General features: G+C 37.9%; 1 protein-coding gene across 1 annotated transcript in view; it reads right to left on the bottom strand.

Moving 5' to 3' along the window:
* Nucleotides 1–23,612, bottom strand: part of TMEM123 (transmembrane protein 123) — a 78,208-nt gene that overhangs the window by 50,296 nt on the left and 4,300 nt on the right. Inside the window, exon 2 of the mRNA XM_081239464.1 lies at nucleotides 23,135–23,191. Coding sequence (XP_081095590.1) covers nucleotides 23,135–23,191 — 57 coding nt within the window. The remainder of the gene's footprint in view (nucleotides 1–23,134; nucleotides 23,192–23,612) is intronic.

Raw genomic sequence — 23,612 nt, 5'->3', positions numbered from 1 at the left:
GGTATCTCCTACTCAGCAGGAAGACTGACCACAGCACAGCCCTGGTGAGCCTGGCAAGGTCCTCTCTGTCCTCTTGGATCTGAATGGCCCTGTCCCTCCCCTTCCCCACACCCCTCACTGCATCAGGGACTTGTTGGAGGGGCTTTATGTGAACAAAAAGAAAGAAAAGAGTTATCCAGGGACACAGTAATAGAATTTGTAAAGTGAAAAGCCTGGGTCTGGTTAAACGTCAGGCAGAAAGCAGGTGGTGATTTATTTTGATCAAGGAGCTCCCCAATAACGTTGCAGGTAAGCCTGGGGCAGCAAGCACAAAAACTGGTTTCCTCCTCCCAGAGCATTCATTTACCCTTTGTTTCAAAAAAATGTGTCAGGTCTGAGCTGAGCACTGGTGATGTGGTGCTGAGTGAAATCAGCATTGCCCCTGAAGATGACTTTCTGGTCGGGAAGGCAGTCTTAGCTAAAGCATCACACAAACATATATGGTCCTCTGAAGGCCTGTAACCACAGGTCTATTCCCTGAGGAACTGAAGCTGGAGCAGAGATCTGAACGCTGAATGGGTGTTAACCAGGCAAAGGCAAAGATGGGAGGGAAGAGTTCTTCAGGGAAACAGAAGAGTATATGCAAAGGCTCTGTGGCAAAGAGAGCACAGATGGGAGGCATCAAAAAAAGCTCATTCTCACAGGTACAGAGAATAAACGGGTGGTTGCCAAAGGCAAGGGGGTTGAGGAACAAGCAAAATAGGGTGATTAACAGGTACAGACTTCTAGTTATTTATAAGTCTAAGTCATGAAAAGATAATGTACAGTATAGGGAATATGATCAATAATATTGTAGACACTTTGTATAGTGACAGACGGTAACTAGACTTATTGGGGCAAACATTTCTTAATGTTTAAGAATACCACATTACTGTGCTATACACCAGAAGCTAATACACTATTTTAAGTTAATTATATTTCAATGAAAAAAAAGGACCATTGTGGCTGGAGAGCAAAGAGGAACACATTTATTTAGTTTTTAGTTTGTGTCAGGTGCTATTTTAAAGCCAGGTGCTTTACTTGTTATTTATCCCATGAGATAGCTATATTATTTTATCAGTTCTAGTTTTTACAAAAGGAACTGAGGCACAGAGGGGTTAAACAACTTGCCCAAGTTCACTTAACAGCAAAGCAATTATTTTTCTCTTTGTATCTTCCCCAAAATACAACAGGGCACACACACACTGGGTGAAAAACACTAAAACTAGTGAATCAAATTCACTGCAGAGTGAAAAAAGTTGTCAAACCAGTTCTTACTGAACAGTCAGGTAATAGACTAAAATTGTCACTTTTCAACTAGTTGTTTTCATGTCATAAGTTGTAACCATAATAAAATGTTTTGTAGAAGAGGATTAGTTTCCATTTTAAGAAACTGTGCCTATATATTAACTTAGAGTTTAAAAAAACCTAAAACCACTTGGTGGGAATAATTTGAATAATTAAAAAATACTTGCTGTAGTTTCCAAAATTTTGACAGGAACTATATACTATTTTATAACCAGAAAAAAATTAATAAAAAGACACAAAACAGTCCCCCTTGTGAGAGCACTGGAATCACAACTAACTGCTGAACAATCATCAACAGGAAGACACTGGAACTCACCAAAAAAGATACCCCACATCCAAAGACAAAGGAGAAAACACAGTGAGATGGTAGGAGGGGCGCATTTGCAATAAAATCAAATCCCATAACTGTTGGGTGGGTGACTCACAAACGGGATAACACTTATAAAACAGAAGTCCACCCACTGGAGTGAAGGTCCTGAGCCACATGTCAGGCTTCCCAACCTGGGGGTCCAGCAATGGGAGTAGGAATTTCTAGAGAATTAGACTTTGAAGCCTGGTGATATTTGATTGCAGGACTTTGACAGGATGGGGGAAATAGAGACTCCATTCTTGGAGGGCACACACAAAGTAGTGTGTGCGTTGGAACCCAGGGGAAGGAGCAGTGACCCCACAGGAGACTGAACCAGACCTACCTGCTAGTGTTGGAGGGTGTCCTGCAGAGGCCGGGGGCGGCTGTGGCTCACCATGAGGACAAGGACACTGGCAGCAGAAGTTCTGGGAAGTACTCCTTGGTGTGAGCCCTCCTAGAGTCCATGATTAGCCCCACACAAAGCCTGGGTAGGCTCCAGTGTTGGGTCACTTCAGGCCAAACAACCAACAGGGATGGAACCCAGCCCCACACATCACCAGACAAGCTGATTAAAGTTTTACTGAGCTCTGCCCACCAGAGCAACAGCCAGCTCTACCCACCACCAGTCCCTTCCAACAGGAAACTGGCAGAAGCCTCTTAGATAGCCTCATACACCAGAGGGCAGACAGCAGAAGCAAGAAAAACTACAGTCCTGCAACCTGTGAAACAAAAACCACATTCACAGAAAGAGAGACAAGATGAAAAGGCAGAGGGCTATGTACCAGATGAAGGAACAAGATAAAACCCCAGAAAAACAACTAAATTAAGTGGAGATGGGCAACCTTCCAGAAAAAGAATTCAGAATAATGATAGTGAAGATGATCCAGGACTTCGGAAAAAGAATGGAGGCAAAGATTGAGAACACGCAAAAAACGTTTAACAAACACCTAGAAGAATTAAAGAACAAACAAACAGAGATGAACAATACAATAATTGAAATGAAAAATACACTAAAAGGAATTAATAGCAGAATAACTGAGGCAGAAGAACAAATAAGTGACCTGGAAGACAGAATGGTGGAATTCACTGCTGCAGAACAGAATAAACAAAAAAGAATGAAAAGAAATGAAGACAGCCTAAGAGACCTCTGGGACAAGATTAAACATACCACCATTCGCGTTATTGGGGTCGGAGAAGGAGAAGAGAGAGAGAAAGGACTTGAGAAAATATTTGAAGAGATTATAGTCAAAAACTTCCCTAACATGGGAAAGGAAATGGCCACCCAAGTCCAGGAAGCGCGGAAAGTCCCATACAGGATAAACCCAAGGAGAAACACGCCGAGACACATAGTAATCAAATTGACAAAAATGAAAGACACAGTAAAATAACTGAAAGCAACAAGGGAAAAACGACAATACACAAGGGAACTCCCATAAGGTTAACGGGCGATTTGTCAGCAGAAACTCTACAAGCCAGAAAGGAGTGGCATGATATACTTAAAGTGATGAAAGGGAAGAACCTACAACCAAGATTACTCTACCCAGCAAGGATCTCATTCAGATTTGATGGAGAAATCAAAAGCTTTACAGACAAGCAAAAGCTAAGAGAATTCAGCACCACCAAACCAGCTCTACAACAAATACTGAAGGGAATTCTCTAAGTGGGAAACACAAGAGAAGAAAAGGACCTACCAAAACAAACCCAAAACAATTAAGAAAATGGTCATAGGAACATACATATCGATAATAACCTTAAACGTGAAAGGATTAAATGCTCCAACCAAAAGACAGAGGCTCGCTCGCTGAATGGATACAGAAACAGGACCCATATATATGCTGTCTAAAAGAGACCCACTTCAGATCTAGGGACACATACAGACTAAAAGTGAGGGGATGGAAAAAGGTATTCCATGCAAATGGAAATTAAAAGAAAGCTGGAGTAGCAATACTTATATCGGACAAAATAGACTTTAAAATAAAGAAGGTTACAAGAGACAAGAACACTACATAATGATCAAGGGATCCATCCAAAAAGAAGATATAACAATTATAAATATATACACACCCAACACAGGAGCACCTCAATACATAAGGCAACTGCTAACAGCTATAAAAGAGGAAAACGACAGTAACACAATAATAGTGGGGGACTTTAACACCTCACTTACACCAATGGACAGATCATCCAAACAGAAAATTAATAAGGAAACAGAAGCTTTAAATGATGCAATAGAACAGATAGACTTAATTGATATTTATAGGACATTCCATCCAAAAACAGAAGATTTCACTTTCTTCCCAAGTGCACATGGAACATTCTCCAGGATAGATCACATCTTGGGTCACAAATCAAGCCTCAGTAAATTTAAGAAAATTGAAATCTTATCAAGCATCTTTTCCAACTACAACACTATGAGACTAGACATCAATTACAGGAAAAAATCTGTAAAAAATACAAACACATGGAGGCTAAACAATACAGTACTAACTAACCAAGAGATCACTGAAGAAATCAAAGAGGAAATCAAAAAATATGTAGAGGCAAATGACAATGAAAACACGATGATCCAAAACCTATGGGATGTAGCAAAAGCAGTTCTAAGAGGGAAGTTTATAGCAATACAAGCCTACCTCAAGAAACAAGAAAAATTTCAAATAAACAATCTAACCTTACACCTAAAGGAGCTAGAGAAAGAAGAACAAACAAAACCCAAAGTTAGTAGAAGGAAAGAAATCTAAAGATCAGAGCAGAAATAAATGAAATAGAAACAAAGAAAACAATAGTAAAGATCAATAAAACTAAAAGCTGGTTCTTTAAGAAGATAAACAAAATTGATAAACCATTAGCCAGACTCATCAAGAAAAAGAGGGAGAGGACTCAAATCAATAAAATTAGAAATGAAAAAGAAGTTACAACAGACACCACAGAAATACAAAGCATCCTAAGAGACTACTACTAGCAACTCTATGCCAACAAAATGGACAACCTGGAAGAAATGGACAAATTCTTAGAAAGGTATAACCTTCCAAGACTGAACCAGGAAGAAACACAAAATATGAACAGACCAATCACAAGTAATGAAATTGAAACTGTGATTAAAAATCTTCCAACAAACAAAAGTCCAGGACCAGATGACTTCACAGATGAATTCTATCAAACATTTAGAGAAGAGCTAACACCCATTCTTCTCAAACTCTTCCAAAAAATTGCAGAGGAAGGAACACTCCCAAACTCATTCTATGAGGCCACTATCACCCTGATACCAAAACCAGACAAAGATCCTACAGAAAAAGAGAATTACAGACCAATATCACTGATGAATACAGATTCAAAAATCCTCAACAAAATACTAGCAATTAGAAACCAACAACACATTAAAAGGACCATACACAATGATCAAGTGGGATTTATCCCAGGGATGCAAGAATTCTTCAATATATGCAAATCAATCATTGTGATACATCATATTAATAAACTGAAGAATAAAAACCATATAGTCATCTCAATAGACACAGAAAAAGCTTTCGACAAAATTCAACACCCACTTATGATAAAACCTCTCCAGAAAGTTGGCGTAGAGGGATCCTACCTCAACATAATAAAGGCCATATATGACAAACCCACAGCAAACATCATTCTCAATGGTGAAAAACTGAAAGCATTTCCTCAAAGATCAGGAACAAGACAAGGATGTCCACTCTCACCACTATTATTCAACACAGTTTTGGAAGTCCTAGCCATGGCAATCAGAGAAGAAAAAGAAATAAAAGGAATACAAGTTGGAAAGAAGAAGTAAAATTGTCACTGTTTGCAGATGACATGATACTATACATAGAGAATCCTGAAAATGCCACCAGAAAACTACTGGAGCTAATCAATGAATTTGGTAAAGATGCAGAATACAAAATTAATGCCAAATCTCTTGCATTCCTATACACTAATGATGAAAAATCTGAAAGAGAAATTAAGGAAACACTCCTATTTACCACTGCAACGAAAAGCATAAAATACCTAGGAATAAACCTACCTAGGGAGACAAAAGACCTGTATGCAGAACACTTTAAGACACTGATGAAAGAAATTAAAGATGGGCTTCCCTGGTGGCGCAGTGGTTGGGCATCCACCTGACGATGCAGGGGACGCGGGTTTGTGCCCCGGTCCGGGAAGATCCCACATGCCGCGGAGTGGCTGGGCCCGTGAGCCATGGCTTCTGAGCCTGCACGTCCGGAGCCTGTGCTCTGCAACGGGAGAGGTCACAACAGGCAGAGGCCCGCTACCGCAAAAAAAAAAAAAGAAATTAAAGATGATACCAAAAGATGGAGAGATATACCATGTTCTTGGATTGGAAGAACCCAAGACTATACTGTGAAAATGACTATACTACCCAAAGCAATCTACAGATTCTTTGTGAAAAGACTATACTGTGAAAATGACTATACTACCCAAAGCAATCTACAGATTCTTTGTGAAAAGACTATACTGTGAAAATGACTATACTACCCAAAGCAATCTACAGATTCAGTGCAATCCTTATCAAATTACCAATGGCATTTTTTACAGAACTAGAACAAAAAATCTTAAAATTTGTTTGGAGACACAAAAGAACCCGAATAGCCCAAGCAGTCTTGAGGGAAAAAAACGGAGCTGGAGGAATCAGGGTCCTGGACTTTACACTATACTACAAAGCTACAGTAATCAAGAGAATATGGTCCTGGCACAAAAACAGAAATATAGCTCAATGGAACAGGACAGAAAGCCCAGAGATAAACCCACGCACCTACGGTCAACTAATGTATGACAAAGGAGGCAAGGATATACAATGGAGAAAAGACAGTCTCTTCAATAAGTGCTGCTGGAAAACTGGACAGCTACATGTAAAAGAATGAAATTAGAACACTCCCTAACACCATACACAAAAATAAACTCAAAATGGATTAGAGACCTAAATGTAAGTCCAGACACTATAAAACTCTTAGAGGAAAACATAGGAAGAACACTCTTTGACATAAATCACAGCAAGATCTTTTCTGATCCATCTTCTAGAGAAAATAAAAACAAAAATAAACAAATGGGACGTAATGAAACTTAAAAGCAAAGGAAACCATAAACAGGACAAAAAGACAACCCTCAGAATGGGAGAAAATATTTGCAAATGAATCAACAGACAAAGGATTAATCTCCCAAATATATAAACAGCTCATGTAGCTCAATATTAAAAAAACAACCAATGAAAAAATGGGCAGAAGACTTAAATAGACATGTCTCCAAAGAAGACATACAGATGGCCAAGAAGCACATGAAAAGCTGATGAACATCACTAATTATTAGAGAAATGCAACTCAAAACTACAATGAGATATCACCTCACACCAGTTAGAACGGGTATCATCAGAAAATCTACAAACAACAAATGCTGGAGAGGGTGTGGAGAAAAGGGAACCCTCTTGCACTGTTGGTGGGGGAATGTAAATTGATACAGCCACTATGGAGAACAGTATGGATGTTCCTTAAAAAACTAAAAATAGAATTACCATATGACCCAACGATCCCACTACCGGGAATATACCTAGAGAAAACCATAATTCAAAAAGACACATGCACCCCTATGTTCATTGCAGCACTATTTACAATAGCCAGGACATGGAAGCAACCTAAATGTCCATCAACAGATGAAAGGATAAAGAAGATGTGGTACATATATACAAAGGAATATTACTCAGCCATAAAAAGGAACAAAATTGGGTCATTTGTAGAGACGTGGTTGCATCTACAGAGTGTCATACTGAGTGAGGTAAGTCAGAAAGAGAAAAACAAATATCGTATATTAATGCATATGTGGAACCTAGAAAAATGCTACAGATGAACTGGTGTGCAGGGCAGAAATAGAGACACAGATATAGAGAACAAACGTATGGACACCAAGGGGGGAAAGTGCCTGCTGGGGGTGGTGGTGTGATGAATTGGGAGATTGGGATTGACATATATACACTAATATGTATAAAATGGATAACTAATACTTAAATACTTAAATTAAATATTTAATACTTAAATATTTTGGATTGGGAGTTTGGGGTTAGCAGATGTAAGCTTTTTATATACAGAACAGATAAACAACAAGGTCCTACTCTATAGCACAGAGAACTGTATTCATTATCCTACAATAAACCATAATGGAAAAGAATATTAAAAAATAATATATATATGTATAACTGAATCACTTTGCTGTACAGTAAATTAATAAACAGTAGTTAACACATTGTAAATCAACTATACTTCAATTAAGAAATACTTAAATAGCTATTTCTCAAAGCAAGATATGCAAAAAACCAATAAATACATGAAAGATGCTCAACATCATTAGTCAACAAAGTGCAAATCAATGAGATTCTATTTCATACCACTAGGATGGCTAGAATCAAAAGGTTAAAAGTGCTGGAAAGGATGTGGAGAAATGAGAATCAGGATACACTGCTACCCAGCAATTCTGCTCCTAAGAACATATATCCACAAAAAAATGTGTACACAACTGTTTACAGCAGCATTATTCATAGTAGTTCAAAGGTGGAAACAACCTAAATGTCCGTCAATGGATGAATGTATAAACATCATATGGTGTATCCATACAGTGGAATATTATTCAGCCATAAAAGGGCTACAACTTTGAGGCTTCCCTGGTGGCACAGTGGTTGAGAGTCCACCTGCCGATGCAGGGGACACGGGTTCGTGCCCCGGTCCAGGAAGATCCTACATGCCGCGGAGCGGCTGGGCCCGTGAGCCATGGCCGCTGAGCCTGTGCGTCCCGGAGCCTGTGCTCCACAACGGGAGAGGCCACAACAGTGAGAGGCCTGCATACCGCCCCCCCCACAAAAAAAAGGGCTACAACTTGGATGTACCTCGAACACATTATGTTAAGTGAAAGAAGCCAATCACAAAAGACCACATACTACAATGATTCCATTCATATGAAAGTCCAGAATAAGGAAATCTATAGAGCAAGTAGATTAGTGATTGCTTGGGGCTGGGGGTTGGGGTGAGATGGGGGATAAGGGGATGATGGCTAGAGGGTGCAGAATTTCTTTTCTGAGGTGATGAAAATATTCTCAAATTAACTGTGGTGATGGCTGCACTTATCTGAATATACTAAAAACCACTGAATATACACCTGAAATGGCTGAATTATATCTCAGTAAAGCTGTTTTTTAAAAAAAGAACCAAAAAACCCCCCAAAACCAATATGAAAATATTCTAAACTTAAAGGACTGTAACTCCAAATGATAAGACTTTTTATTAATCACGTATTAGACTGGCAAATATTAAAATGTTTGCTATTACCCAGTGCTGTCGAGGCGTGGAAAGCAGGCACCTTTTACTGCCAGTGGGAGTAAACTAGTGTAATTTTCTTGGAAGAAAATTTAGCAATATATCACCAATTAAAATACATGCATGATTTGACTCAGCAATCCCACCACTAGAAAAGAACACTACAGGTTCCCTAGCAGAGGTATACCAGCATGGAATAGCAAGGATGCTCACTGCAGCACTGCTTAAGTTAGCAGACTGCAAACAACCTAAATATCCATCAGTGGGGGCCTGGGTGAACGACTTATGCTGCATCTGTACTGTGGAGTCCACATAGCCATTAGGAAGGATGAGGATAAGTGAGACCAGCTGAGTAGAGAACAGTGTGCTGCTTAGCAGTATCCATTTATGTTTGTAAAAAACACATATGCTAGATTTGCATTATGCTTAAATTGTTTTTTGGAATGATACATGTAAAACTGGTAACCACTTCTTGCTTTAGATATGAATGGTTGGTCCCTCAAGTGAGATACGAAATACAAGAGCAGATCTTTGGGTGGATAATGAATCTGGCTTTTGACTGTTGAAGTACATTTGGGAAAAGGACTGAGTGGGACTCCATAGAGAAAAGAAGATTGGTATTACGTATTTCATATTTTCAAGTACTGTTTGAACTTTTAAATTATGTACATGCATTACTCCTATTGTAAAATAAGCTGTAAACAAAATTAAAATATAAAAGAAAAAAAGAAGATACTGCAAGCAAAAAGATGAATGCCAGATACCAACTACTGCTTAACTCTATAATCAGTACATCAAAGTCTCTTCCTTGGAACATTATGCATCTGGGGAAGTTATTCTTGAGAAATCTCTATGTATTACTGCACATAATTGGGTAGGTAAGTCACTAATCTTAGTCTGAAAGAAGTCACGAGAGTCCAGAGCAAGCCTGCCAGATTTCCATGAAAAAGAAAGATAAAAAAGAAGTGCTGTGTATTCAATCCCAGTTGAGTCCATTTTCCTATTCAAACTAGAATTCACATTCAACAAGGACCCATGGGGCACTCAATGTGTGGCAGCCCCTTCATGGGCATACTGAAAGACAACAGGAACCGAGTGAGGGTCTGATGGTTGGCTTTTCTGCCCTAGGCCTACTTTTGCGGGGAGAGAGGACCTATGTTTATCTTCTACGCCATCTTTCGTTTTTCTCGCTTTTCAAAAGGAACAAAAGTATAAAAAAATTGCTCAAACTCTTCTCAGTGCATGTGCATCCTGCACTGTTTATCTCTCCTAACCTCGGTTCATCATGACCTTCCCCGCCCCCGCTGCCCCCACGAACTGAAGCTAACATTCACAATTTCCTGGGTTTTCCCAGAACTCATACAGCAGGCTGGTTACTCAGCCCCATTATCTCTAACCCTTAAAATGATTTAAACGTTAGGTATTCCCTTAGATGTTCACATCACAATAAAGTGCAAGCAGCAGTTCTTGATCTGAATTGGAAGCATTTCATTTGGCTCCTAATTGTAATTTCAAGATAGAGGCACGCTTCAGGAAAGAAAACACCAGAACAATTACAATTTATTATTACACCTGCTGTCTTGAGTGCAGAGTATGAAGGTGCATAGTGGTTTAGAATCACTGTAGTATTTTAATGCTTGAAGAAATAACACCCACCTCCCACCAAAAAAAAAAAAAAAAAAGACCCAGAAAAATTAATGAAGTTGGCAGAATCCACATCCCTTGGCCTCCTCTTCTGGAGCCTGCTCTGTTTTTGACGTTTCAAATTACAACTCTTACGTCTTAAACACTGTATTTCCACTTCAGAATTTCGTATATGTGATAACATAACTGCAGTGTACACCCACGGCTGCATGCCAGCCACATGACCTGCCTGTGCTCCTTGGACACAAGAGGCTCACTCCTGTTTCACACCTGCACTATTTATTCCTTCTGCCTGCAGTGCTCCCTCCCTGGTATATGCAGGGCTGGCTCCTCCCTGTAGTCAGGGCTCAGCTCAGATGACCCCACCTCAGAGAGGTCCTCCCTGACCACCCAGTCTGAAGCAGCCCTTCCTCAGTCATTCTCTACCACATTACCCTGTTTATGTATTTACATATTTATATTACCTTGTTTATTTCTAAAAATCACGATCTGAAATCATCTTCTTTAGTTGTTTATCTCCTTACAGTCTGTATCTCCCCACCTGATGATAAACTTTTTGAGAGCAGGGACTAATCTGTCTTATTTATCACTGTATGCCTTGTGCCTAAAACAGTGATAGTAAAGTGGGCAGTCAAAACAAACATCTGTTCACTATATAACTGAACATAATATTGCATGATTTCCCACTCTACATTCCTTGAGACAAAACCTGATGATGTTAAAAATTACCAGCAATTTTCAAATGCAATCTCAAAAACATGAGTTGAATACAATAAACAGTCTTTGAGGAGTTGAAGCAGTTCCTTAAGTACAAATTCATCCTTCAGAGTTGTCAGGGAAATTCTTTCCTACATCAACTCTCTAGTTAGAAACAAGTATCAATATCTTTACCTACATGTCTGTCTGTCTGTCTGTCTGTCTATCTAACACCATTTGCATCTGAAGCAACCTGTCGGGCCAACTGGTTCCTGTCTTATAGCAGCTTACAACCTAACAGGAAGTTTCCATCTAATGTTTCTTTCACACATAAAACATTTTACCCAAAGTGAATAAAAGAAGGTAGTAAGGAATATGGGATTATATACCTGAAGTAAAATTCTTTCCACTTCAGTAAGACTTTTAGTGTTTCCATTGGGGGTAAAAATTGCAATAATTACTTGAGTAAGCTGTTCCCAAATTTCTGCTGCCCTCTTCTGCAGAAATCTAACCTCCAAATCAGGTCCATCTGTTCAAAATTGCTATGGTCCTGCCAGGTCTGTGGATAAAGCCAACCTTACTAGAGTAGCCCAAGTGACTGTACCAAGGATGGGTTACCAAGCCAAAGGCAATTGTGTATGGATAGAACGTTAAGGAAGATCAACTGCTTTGAATCTGGTTTTGTAAAATTATGCCCAAGAAAAGAGCTTCAGACTGGACGGTGGTACCCTTAACCTCTGAGATTCCCCTTTTGGGGAAAGCATTGATGCTAACTGATTGAGGAGAAGGCTGTATCCTGAATAATACTGAGCTGTTGTTCTGAGACCTACTGTCCATTCTAGACCATGTTACATCTCCTTGTAACCTTGCCCAAACCCCTTTTATGAAAAATAATCTGGACATGTGCCTTCCTTGCACCATGAAGAATAAACCCATCCATCCAGAGACCCTAAATTATAAGCCCCTGACTGTACATGAAATGGGGGAAATTATTTTCTCTCTAAGCTTATAAATCATCAAACAAGTCTCTGCACAAAAGAATGTCAAAAGTATGTCTGTCTTCAAATAATGATTAGAGCATATTAAAAAAACAGAACTGTTATATATAATTCAGTGGTACAGTTAGAAAGTAACCTTAATTCCTGTTTCTTTGACCTCCAGTATCTATCTTACTCTATAAACAAAAAAAAATCCAGCTACGATAATGGATAAGATTGGAGCATGGACCAGTCTTGTCTGAAAAACATATATAATGGTTCTTTGATAAGGTAAATCAGCAACTACAAAATATGTACTTGGTTCCACAATTCAGTTCAACCAACATGTGTGCATACCTACTATATGTACCAGGCATAGTGTTAGGTGCCAGGATGAATAAATCATAGATACCACTCATAGAACTTAGACAGAGACCAAAAAAACAAACAAAATAGAGAAAAATTGGATTTGTTGAATCCAAAGTGGTGAGTCCTACAAAAGCGACAGGCACCGATGCTGTAGTATTGCTGGCTTTCTCCACTTTTCCCAACAGTACATTCCTGGAATACACATCATACAGGATTCCCCAAAGACGTTGTTTTCCTTTTGGGTTTGGTGCCAAATAAACTGTGCTAAATTGTATCCAATAAATTGGCAAACGGTATGTCCAAAAGACAACCTTTCAACGATTAGAAGTGTGTTACTACAAAAGAGAAAATAGAGGATATAAAAGGAATAAAACAGTTATGGAAAATGTTACACAATGAACAAAACATTTTTATAATATCTGTATTATCTGGTCTCTTCAGAAAAATATTTTGAGGCAATGCTGCTTTTCCCCTCAGAATAAATTTCCCTGTGCTAGAAGGGGTATTTGAAATCATCTCACTGACTCTGAAGCTGTTCTCAAAGTACTGAATTGATCTTTAATGATCATTCAGCAAGAAAAATAACTTAGTATGATCAGATTGTCATAATTAATCTAAATATAATTGTTAAAAACAAGTAAATTAAATATATGTACACAGAATAAAAAGTTTTTGGGTAAACTTTTAAAATAGTTTCCCCAAATCTTTTGGTAATCTGGAACCTTAAAGTTTTGCTAAGTTCAGTTAAATAATGAGTTAAGTTAAATTCATTGAATACCTGAATCATTTCCAAATAAGATAAAACACTAAATACTGAACCCAGGTTTATCCACTTTGGGCTTTCTTTTATAGAGTCACTAAAGATATTAAGTTCTCTTAGTAAACACATTTTGTGCCATGCTAAAAAACTGTACTATGAGAAAGCATATGTTTCTAGAAATTATGAAATGTATTCATAAACTGACCAATCTAAAGAATGCTGGTCTAACAGTTCACAGTTCTTTTTCTTACTTTCACTAGAAATTAAGGTTACTTAGTGTTAAGAATTTTAATGCTTTAACATGATTAAAGCTACTAGAAATAATAAGGGAAACATCTCCATATGCAAGAAAACTAGGATGTGTGTTTTTGGTAAAAGAAGGTATGAGAGATGTGTTTTTTTTGAGAGAAAAGAAAGTAATTTGTCCTAAAGTGAGGCTTGTTATTTCAGAAAGGGAAAGAGGAAAAAACACAGAACAAAATCTGAAGGGATATTAAGAAAGTTGTAGGAGGTTTGTGGAAAGAGAATCTTGGGAAAGAAGTTTTATGTGTGATCAAGCTGGATAAGATTGAACAAATTTGTTCTAAGGGTTTAAAAAAAATAACCTTTAATATCAATAGTGTACTTATGTACAACTGGAACTTAACTTTCTTTCATCTACTAAAAGAACAAAGTTTGCTTGGACTATCGATCTGCTCCTGATAAGATTCTGTGAAAGGTTTATTCTTATCTTTTAAGTAACCTGCCTAGAAAGCAATGATTTTGTGTTTTATCAAAATTATTTCCTGTGCTTCATGTTATCTTAATCAGGTCTTTGATTACTTGGGAAAACAGTCTTCTCAGTTTTAAAAGAACTATGTTTTGCTCAGAACTATGTAAACTTTTTAGATAATAAAGTATTGCTTTATAATAATCTGTGATTTCATTTAGTCAAGTGTCCAAAACCTTTTGATAATTTTGACAAACTTCCCAAAAATCAAATTCTAAATAATGTCTTTTTGACCTGAAAGTAACACTGGGTATTTCCAGAGCTCCTACAACACCTCAAAAGATTTGTTCTCTCTCTTTACAAAGAGATATTAAACTAATTAGGCTTATTCGGTATGTTAAATTACATGGGAAGCATTGTCAAATAAACGATAATAAACCTTTTTAAGTTATATTGCATGGGTGAATGTTATTAACATAAATGTTCTAGAAATTGTATAAAATTCTGATATGTCCTGGTATGATGTTCTCAGTCATAATTCTAGTTAGCATCCTAAAATGTGTGTCACAAAAATAACCATACTTTAGTAGAGCAATCTTTTCATAGTGCACTCCTGGGAGATGAAGGCCTCAAACACCACACACTGCAGCCTGGAGATTTCATCTATTGGAAAAGACATCTCTAGAAAGACTCCTTTCAACCCCACTAGAAAGGCCTCTATCAGGTACTGTTAACCAACCCTTGTGTTGCCAAACTTCAAAAAAATAGACTCTTGGATTTAACACATCACATCTCAAGAAAGCATCAAACGCTGACTGGACCGGTACACCAACTGGTGACCTGAAAATAAAGATTTACAGGAATTGAAGCAGATGACACCTGAAGGAGCCAGCTCTTCCAACATGACTGAACCAGGCCTGTATAGGTATACGCCTTTTTCTCCCCTTCTTTCTTGAAAAGACAATTCTCTTATCTGATTTTCACAATCTATTGCAAAAGGGGAAACCTCTCTGACTGCTGGATCTGTCACTAGATACTCCAATCTGTTCATGATGTTGGAGATCCATCGTTTTTACCTGTAACTAATTTCTCATTAGTCCCAAATGCCACTGTCAATTATACCTACAAGCCTACAGGTGTTACCTATTTGGTTAGGCTGTTCCATGCAGGTGTTCCCATGCCTTGTTTCAATCTTTCTCCAACCAGAACGATACTAGTTCAATAAAAAACCTCCACCAATTGTATGACCTTAACTCTCCCACACCCTTTTCCTTATTAAAATACCATCTGTTTTCCTACACCCAAGGGAAATACAAGCGGACAAACTTCTCTTTGCAAGGCTTTTAGAAAAGACTCCTTTAGGCTGGGATAGTACCTTACAGAACGTCATCCCAATTCCTCTGACCCTTGGCTTGAAAAGGTCAATCAGGAAATTCTAGCTAATGAAGAACCAGACCTTAAATGGAGTTCTCTGCTCCACCTGGTTTTATCTTTTCCTGCAGTGGATGACATTTCGCATGGGTATATGAATGTTTAGATAGATGGTGAACTGGAGGCCAATGCTTATTGGGACATTTAACTGTCAACATTTGTAACAAATCAGAAGCCTCCCACTGGTTCTCCCCATTAAAACTCCATGGCTGACTTAAACAGGAACTTCCAGGAAGCACACATGACTGGGTTTGCCTCCATAGGGAGAGCCCTTCTCCCATGGATTGGGGTAAGAACCAGGGAATGCATAATCAAAAATCTCTCCCTAACATTAGGAGAGCTAGCCAACTCCACAGCCAAGGCAGTAGCTGCCTAACAATAATCACATGACTGTTTGGCTAAGGTAGTTTTGGACAATCATATAGCCTTTGTTTACCTACTTGCTGAGCAAGGAGGCATTTGTGTAATAGCAAATACCCCCTGTCACATATGGATTAATGTCTCTGGGAAGACAGAAATTCAACTGTACAAGATCAGGGAGCAAGTGTACTGGTTACAAGGAATTTCACCTGACTCTCTCCATGGTCCTTTGATTTGTTCAGCTGGCTACCTTCGGGTCTAGGGTTATGGTTTAGAATCATCAAATAACTTGGATTTGTCCTGTTACTTTTAATTGTTTTGCCTAATTATTTTTCAGCTTTGTACTGGTTGCCTGTCAAGTCTCTGCAGAGGTTTGCATCAAATAGAGAAAATGCTAACTCAGTACTCTGAGATGATCTCCAAATGCTATGACCTTGATAAGATATAAACTTTAGATGAGAAGTGTCTAAGAGTTCTCCCTCCTACCTTTCCCTGTTACTCAAATGTAGCTTCAACAGTTTCCAATTTGTGCATTTTCCCTCCAACGTGGGATATGACAACCAGGAAAGGACCTTCCTCAAACCAAGGAACAGAATCACCAAAACCTGACTCTTGATCAGTGATGCTTCTGAGGAAAGATATTGATCAACAGGGGGAAGTGTGAAAATAAATAAAGGAACTCTCACTTAAAATGGAGTTGACAATCCCTGAAGGGAGAGCTCTCATACACGACTCCTCACTGCCAGTTGCAGACCCAGCAGGAAGAAGCTTACTTTACATGCCACAGAAGAAGGAAGAACGATTTTCTCCTTGCCCAGCAACAGCCCAGCCCATGAGAAACCACCATATTCAGCCAATGAGAAGCTGCTATCACCCTGCACTCCTGCTCTCCTCCAGCGAACTTCTTTTTGAAGCAGGCCCTCCCAACTTCCTCCCTTCCTCTATAAAAGCATGCTTCTCTCCTTTGTTCTCCAGACTTGCCTATGATTCACCATATTTTGCTTGTCCTGAATTACAATTAGTCTGCTATTCCCAAATGAACTCATTTTGCTGGTAAAATAATTTTTAAGGTTGACATGCCATACACAAAAATAAATTCAAAATGGTAAAGACTTGAACAAAAGAACTGAAACCATAAAATTCCTAGAACAAAACATAGGTGGTAAGCTCCTTGACAGTGATGTTGGCATGGTAATGACTTTTTTTGAATCTGACACCAAAAGCAAAAGCAACAAAAGCAAAAATAAAGAAGTGGGACTGCATCAAACTAAAAAGCTTCTGCATAGCAAAGGAAACCATCAACAAAATGAAAAGGCAACCTATTGAATGGGAGGAAATATTTGCAAACGATATATCCAATAAGGGGTTAATGTCCAAAATATATAAAGAGCTCATACAACTCAACATCAAAAAACAATCAAATTAAAGATGGGCAGAAGATCTAAATAAACATTTTCTCAAGGAAGACATAAAGATGGCCTACAGGTACATGGAAAGATACTCTACTTTATTAATCATCAGGGAAATGCAAATCAAAACCATAATGAGATATCGCATCATACCTGTTAGAACGGCTATTATCAAAAAGATGAGAAATAACTACTGTTGTGAAGGATAAGAACAAAAGGGAACTCTTATGCACTGTTGGTGGCAACATACATTGATGCAACCACTATGGAAAACAGTATAGAGATTCCTCAAAAAATTAAAAATAAAACTATCGTATGATTCAGTTACCACTTCTTGGTATTTATCTGACGTAAACAGAAACAATAACTCAAAAAGATATGTAAACCCCCATGTTTGTTTTGCGTTACTTACAATAGCCAAGATATGAAACAATCTAAGTGTCTATTGATAGGTGAATGGATAAAGAAACTGTGGTATATATACACAATGGATTATTATTCAGCCATATAAAAGAAGGAAATCTTGCCATTTGTGACAAATATGGATGGACTGTGAGGGCATTATGCTAAGTGAAATAAGTCAGACAGAGAAAGACAAATACTGTATAATATTGCTTATATGTTGAATTCAAAAAATAAACAAAACAGGCTCATAGATACAGAGAACAAATCAGTGGCTGCCAGAGGCTGAGGATGGGGGCATGAGAGTAAAGGGTGAACTGTGCTTTATTTTTAGTCTGTTTAAATAAATTGAATTGTTAAAAATGAAAAAAAAAAAGGCCAATAGGAAAAGACACCGAACAACTGAGTAGAGTATTTAAAAACAAAAAACCACTCCCACAACTGTCCAATAATAATCACAAGTACATTTAGGGTAATCTATCTAGTCATTTTTTCCCAATTGAAATTTTTTCTGTAGAATTACTGTAACTAGAATAAAAGTATATTCTGACTATGTACAGCAGAAATAATAAAAAGCAAGCCCAGAGGCAACTGAGAATATGAACTACATGGAGCGTTAGGAAACCCACAACAATAAAAATCCATGACAAATACAAAAAGAGGATTTTTACACTCGTCAACATATATGTACCTAAAATAGGAGCACCCAAATACATGAAACAAATACTAACAAACATAAAGGGAGAAACAGATGGAAATACAATAATAGTAGGAGATTTTAACACCCTACTCACATCAATGGACAGATCTTCTAGACAGAAAATCAATAAGGCAACAAAGATCCAAAGGATACAATAGAACGGTTAGACTTAATTGATATTTTCAGGACATTACATCCAAAAAAAACCAGAATACACATTGTTTTCAAGTGCACATGGAACATTCTCTAGGATTGACCACATACTAGGGCACAAAACAGACCTCAACAAATTTAAGAGTATAGAAATTATTTCAAGCATCTTCTCTGACCACAACAACATGAAACTAGAAATCAACCACAAGAAAAGATATATGAAAAAAACCGATTACATGGAAACTAAAGAAAATGCTACTAAGAAACCAATGGGTCAACGTGGAAATCAAAAAGGAAATTAAAAAATACCTTAAGACAAGTGACAATGAAAACACAACCATACAGAATCTATGGGATGCAGCAAAAGCAGTTCTTAAGAGGGAAGTTCATAGCGATACAGGCCTTCCTCAAGAAACAAGAAAAAATCTCAAAAAATAACCTAACCTATCACCTAAAAGAATCAAAAAAAGGAAGAACAAACAAAACCTAAAGTCAGCAGAAGGAAAGAAATAATAAAGCTCAGAGAGGAAATAAATAAAATTGAGATAAAAAATAATAGAAAAAATCAATAAAACCAAGACCTAGAAGAAAAGACAGAACCCAAATAAAATAAGAAATGAAAAAGGATAAATATCAACTAATACCACAGACATGCAAAAAAACACAAGAGAATACTATGAACAATTATATGACAACAAATTTGACAAACTAGAAGAAATGGACAACTTTCTAGAAGCATACAGCCCACCACAAATGAATCAAAAAGAAATAGATAATTTGAACAGAGCGACCACTAGAAGTGAAACAGAACCTGTAATAAATAAAAGAACTCCCTACAAACAAAAGTCCAGGATCAGATGGCTTCACAGGCGAATTCTACCAAACATACATAGAAGAAATTTTACTGATCCTTCTCAAACTCTTCCAAAAGACTGTTGAGGTAACACTCCCAAAGACATTCTACGAAGCCAGCATCACACTGATACTAAAACCAGACAAAGATACCACCAAAAGAGAAAAGTACAGGCCAATATCTTTGACGAACGTAGATGCAAAAGTTCTCAACAAAATACTAGCAAACTGAATCCAACAACACATAAAAAAGATCATATACTTTGACCAAGTGGGATTCATCCTAGGTTCACAAGGAAGGTTCAACACACGCAAATCTATCAATGTGATACACCACATCAACAAAAGAAAAGACAAAAACCACATGATAATCTCAATAGACACAGAAAAAGCATTTGACAAAATTCAACATTCATTCATGATAAAAACTCTACCAAAATGGGTATAGAGGGAACATATCTCAATATAATAAACGCCATTTATGACAAACCCACAGCCAATATAATACTTAATGGTGAAAAGCTGAAAGCCCTGTTAAATTCCGGAACAAGACAAGGATGCCCACTCTCATCACTTCTATTCAAAATAGTACTAAAAGTTCTAGCCACAGCAATCAGACAAGAAAAAGAAATAAAAGGTATCCAAATTGGAAGGGAAGAGGTAAGACTGTCACTATATACAGATGACATGATACTCTATATAGAAAACCCTGATGATGCCACACAAAAACTATTGGAACTGATAAATAAATTCAGCAAGGTAGCAGGATACAAGATTAACATACAGAAATCACTTGCATTTCTTTACACTAACAATGAAATAGCAGAAAGGGAATGTAAAAAAAATTACTTTTTAAAATCACACCAAAAAAAAAAAAAAACTTAGGAATAAACCTGACCAAGGAGCTGAAAGACCTATATGGTGAGAAGTATAAAACATTAATAAAGGAAATTAAAGAGGATTCAAAGAAATGGAAAGATATCCCATGTTCTACTACCCAAAGCAATCTACAGATTTAATGCGATCCCTATCAAATTACCCATGACATTTTTCACAGAACTAGAATAAATAATCCTAAAATTTATTCAGAACATAAAAGACCCAGAATTGCCAAAGCAATCCTGAGGAAAAAGAACAAAGCAGGAGGCACAACCCTCCCAGAAAATACTACAAGGCTTCAGTAATCAAAACAGCATGGTATTGGCACAAAAACAGACATAAGGATCAACAGAACAAAATAGAGAGCCCAGAAATAAAGCCACACCCCTACAGTCAATTTATCTTCAACAAAGGAGGCAAGAATATAAAATGGGAGAAAGTCTTTTCAGCAAGTGTTGCTGGGAAAGTTGGACAGCTGCATGTAAATCAATGAAGTTAAAACACACCCTCACGCCATGCACAAAAGTAAACTCAAAATGGCTTAAAGACTTAGATATAAGACATGACACCATAAAACTCCTAGAAGGGATCATAGGCAAAACATTTCTTACATAAATCATACCAATGTTTTCTTAGGTTAGTCTCCCAAGGCAATAGAAATAAAAACAAAAATAAACAAATGGGACCAAATCAAATTTACAAGCTTTTTCACTGCAAAGGAAACCATAAAAAAATGAAAACACAATATACAGAACGGGAGAAAATATTTGCAAAAGATGCGACCGACAAGGGCTTAATTTCCAAAATATACAAACTGCTCATAAAACCCAACAACAAAAAAGCAGACAACCCAACTGAAGACCTAAAGAGGCATTTCTCCAAAGAAGACATACAGATGGCCAACAGCACATGAAAAGATGCTCAACATCTCTAATTATTAGAAAAATGCAAATCAAAACTACAATGAGGTACCACCTCACACCAGTCAGAATGGCCATCATTAAACAGTCTACAAATAACAAATGCTGGAGAGGGTGTGGAGAAAAGCGAACCCTCCTACACTGTTGGTAGGAATGTAAGTTGGTGTAGCCACTATGGAAAGCAGTATGGAGGTTCCTCAGAAAACTAAAAATAGAATTACCATGTGATCCAGCAATCCCACCCCTGGACATATATCTGGACAAAAGTATAATTCAAAAAGACACATGCATCCCTATGTTCACAGCAGATGCAAACTATTACATACAGAATGGATAAGCAACAAGGCCACACTATATAGCACAGGGAACTATATTCAATACTCTGGAATAAACTATAATGGAAAAGAATATAAAAAAGAATGTATATATATGTATAACTGAATCACTTTGCTGTACAGCAGAAATTCACAGAACATTGTAAATCAACTATATTTCTCTAAAAAAATTAATTAAAAAAAAACTCCATGACATTGCACAACAATGTGAATGTACTTAATGCCACTGGGCTGTACATTTAAAAATGGCTAACATTGTGAATTTTATGTTATGTGTATTTTTCTACAATGAAATAAAACAAAAAACAAACAAAAATTCCAAGAAGTAAGGGCTTGGTCCATTTTGTAATGTGTCCTTACATTAGAGGCACTCAATAAATATTTGTTGAATAAAAGTAGAGAAAATGGGTCCAGTGATAGGATTTGTGTACCTTTTTCTAGTTTCTACCTCTGTCAACTCTTAATAACAAGGACAGTAAGAAGATAAACTAAATACTGCTTACAAGAAACATGCCTCGATGGCTTACTATTTATAACATCAGCCTGGTTCCTATCTTTCCATGATAATGAACTCAGAAAATCAAGAAAGAAATCCATTTGTCCCAAACTAAAAGCACAAGAAAAGTGCTTGAGCATCTTTTTGGGACTTCCCTGGCAGTCCAGTGGTTAAGAATCCGCCTTCCATGGGCCTCCCTGGTGGCGCAGTGGTTGAGAGTCCGCCTGCCGATGCAGGGGATACGGGTTCGTGCCCCGGTCTGGGAGGATCCCATATGCCGCGGGGCGGCTGGGCCCGTGAGCCATGGCCGCTGGGCCTGCGCATCCGGAGCCTGTGCTCCGCAACGGGAGAGGCCACAAGAGTGAGAGGCCCGCATACCGCAAAAAGAAAAAAAAAAAAAAAAAAAAGAATCCGCCTTCCAATGCAGGGAACGCGGGTTCGATCCCTGGCTGGGGAACTAAGATCCCACATGCTGTGGGGCAACCCGCGTGCTGCAACTAGAGAGGAGCCTGCAAGGTGCAAAGAAGACCCAGTGCAGCCAAAAAAAAAAAAAAAAAAAAAGGGCCTCATCTATTGTTTCAATAGGGAAGCAAGAGGGTGGGTTGAAATCTAACTGATGGGTGAAATATAAGTAGGGTGTCCCTGAAGTCCACCGAGGCAAATTAAGGCTACTGTGGCTGACCAGCTTAGCGTGACTTGTTCTACCAGCAAGATCAGCAGACTTAACATATTCATAGTTCATATCTATAGGCAGAGTGAAAAATGTCATACCTAAAAATGTGCTTCAGAACTCAGTAATAAATTCCAGTATGCTTTTAGTTTTAGAATTTATTCACATCTTTGCTAAACTGAGAAAGACTATTAATCCAGTGAACTATCATTTACTGATGCCCACTAAGGGCAGCCCTTGATGGTAGGCTTTAGGATTCACGAATGAACAAATCATGGTTAAGACAGGTCAGTGTACCAGCTTACATGTACTTGACTAGCTGATATTACTTTATGTATCCTAGACAGATAATCCGTTTCCTGACCTTTTTAAACTCACCTACTGGGTTATCATTGGAGTCTTCCATAGACATAGGATTCTTCTTACCTGGAGATCCTATAAAAACAAAGAAATATCCTGTGATGAAAGGACATTTAATATTTAACTAAGAACACTGGCAATGTGTTTCTTTCTGTCTCTGGGGTGGTGGTGGTGTGGGGGAAGGGTAGATTATTCCACAGGAAGTTCTACTTTTGCCACTGTTGCTATGAAATATACCTTGAAACTGTCAGTATATCTGGGACTGTATTATTGGATTTTTCAAGACAGAAAACATATGGCTAATGTAACACTTACATAGTACTTACTATGTGCCAGCCAATGATACAATAGTTTGCCAAAGTTCATTCACCCACATGAGGACACAGTGGTTGGTGAGGAATTTTTGCTACTGACAGCTCTGCTCTTCTGAGTAGAGTGGACCATCCTGGGAGGGGCCCTTACTAGTAATGGGTGCCCCTAGGTCTTGTACCACCAA

The sequence above is a fragment of the Mesoplodon bidens genome (assembly GCF_964165515.1).
Source record: "Mesoplodon bidens genome assembly, chromosome: 7".
Taxonomy (NCBI): domain Eukaryota; kingdom Metazoa; phylum Chordata; class Mammalia; order Artiodactyla; family Ziphiidae; genus Mesoplodon; species Mesoplodon bidens.
This window is presented reverse-complemented; position numbering and strand designations above follow the sequence as displayed.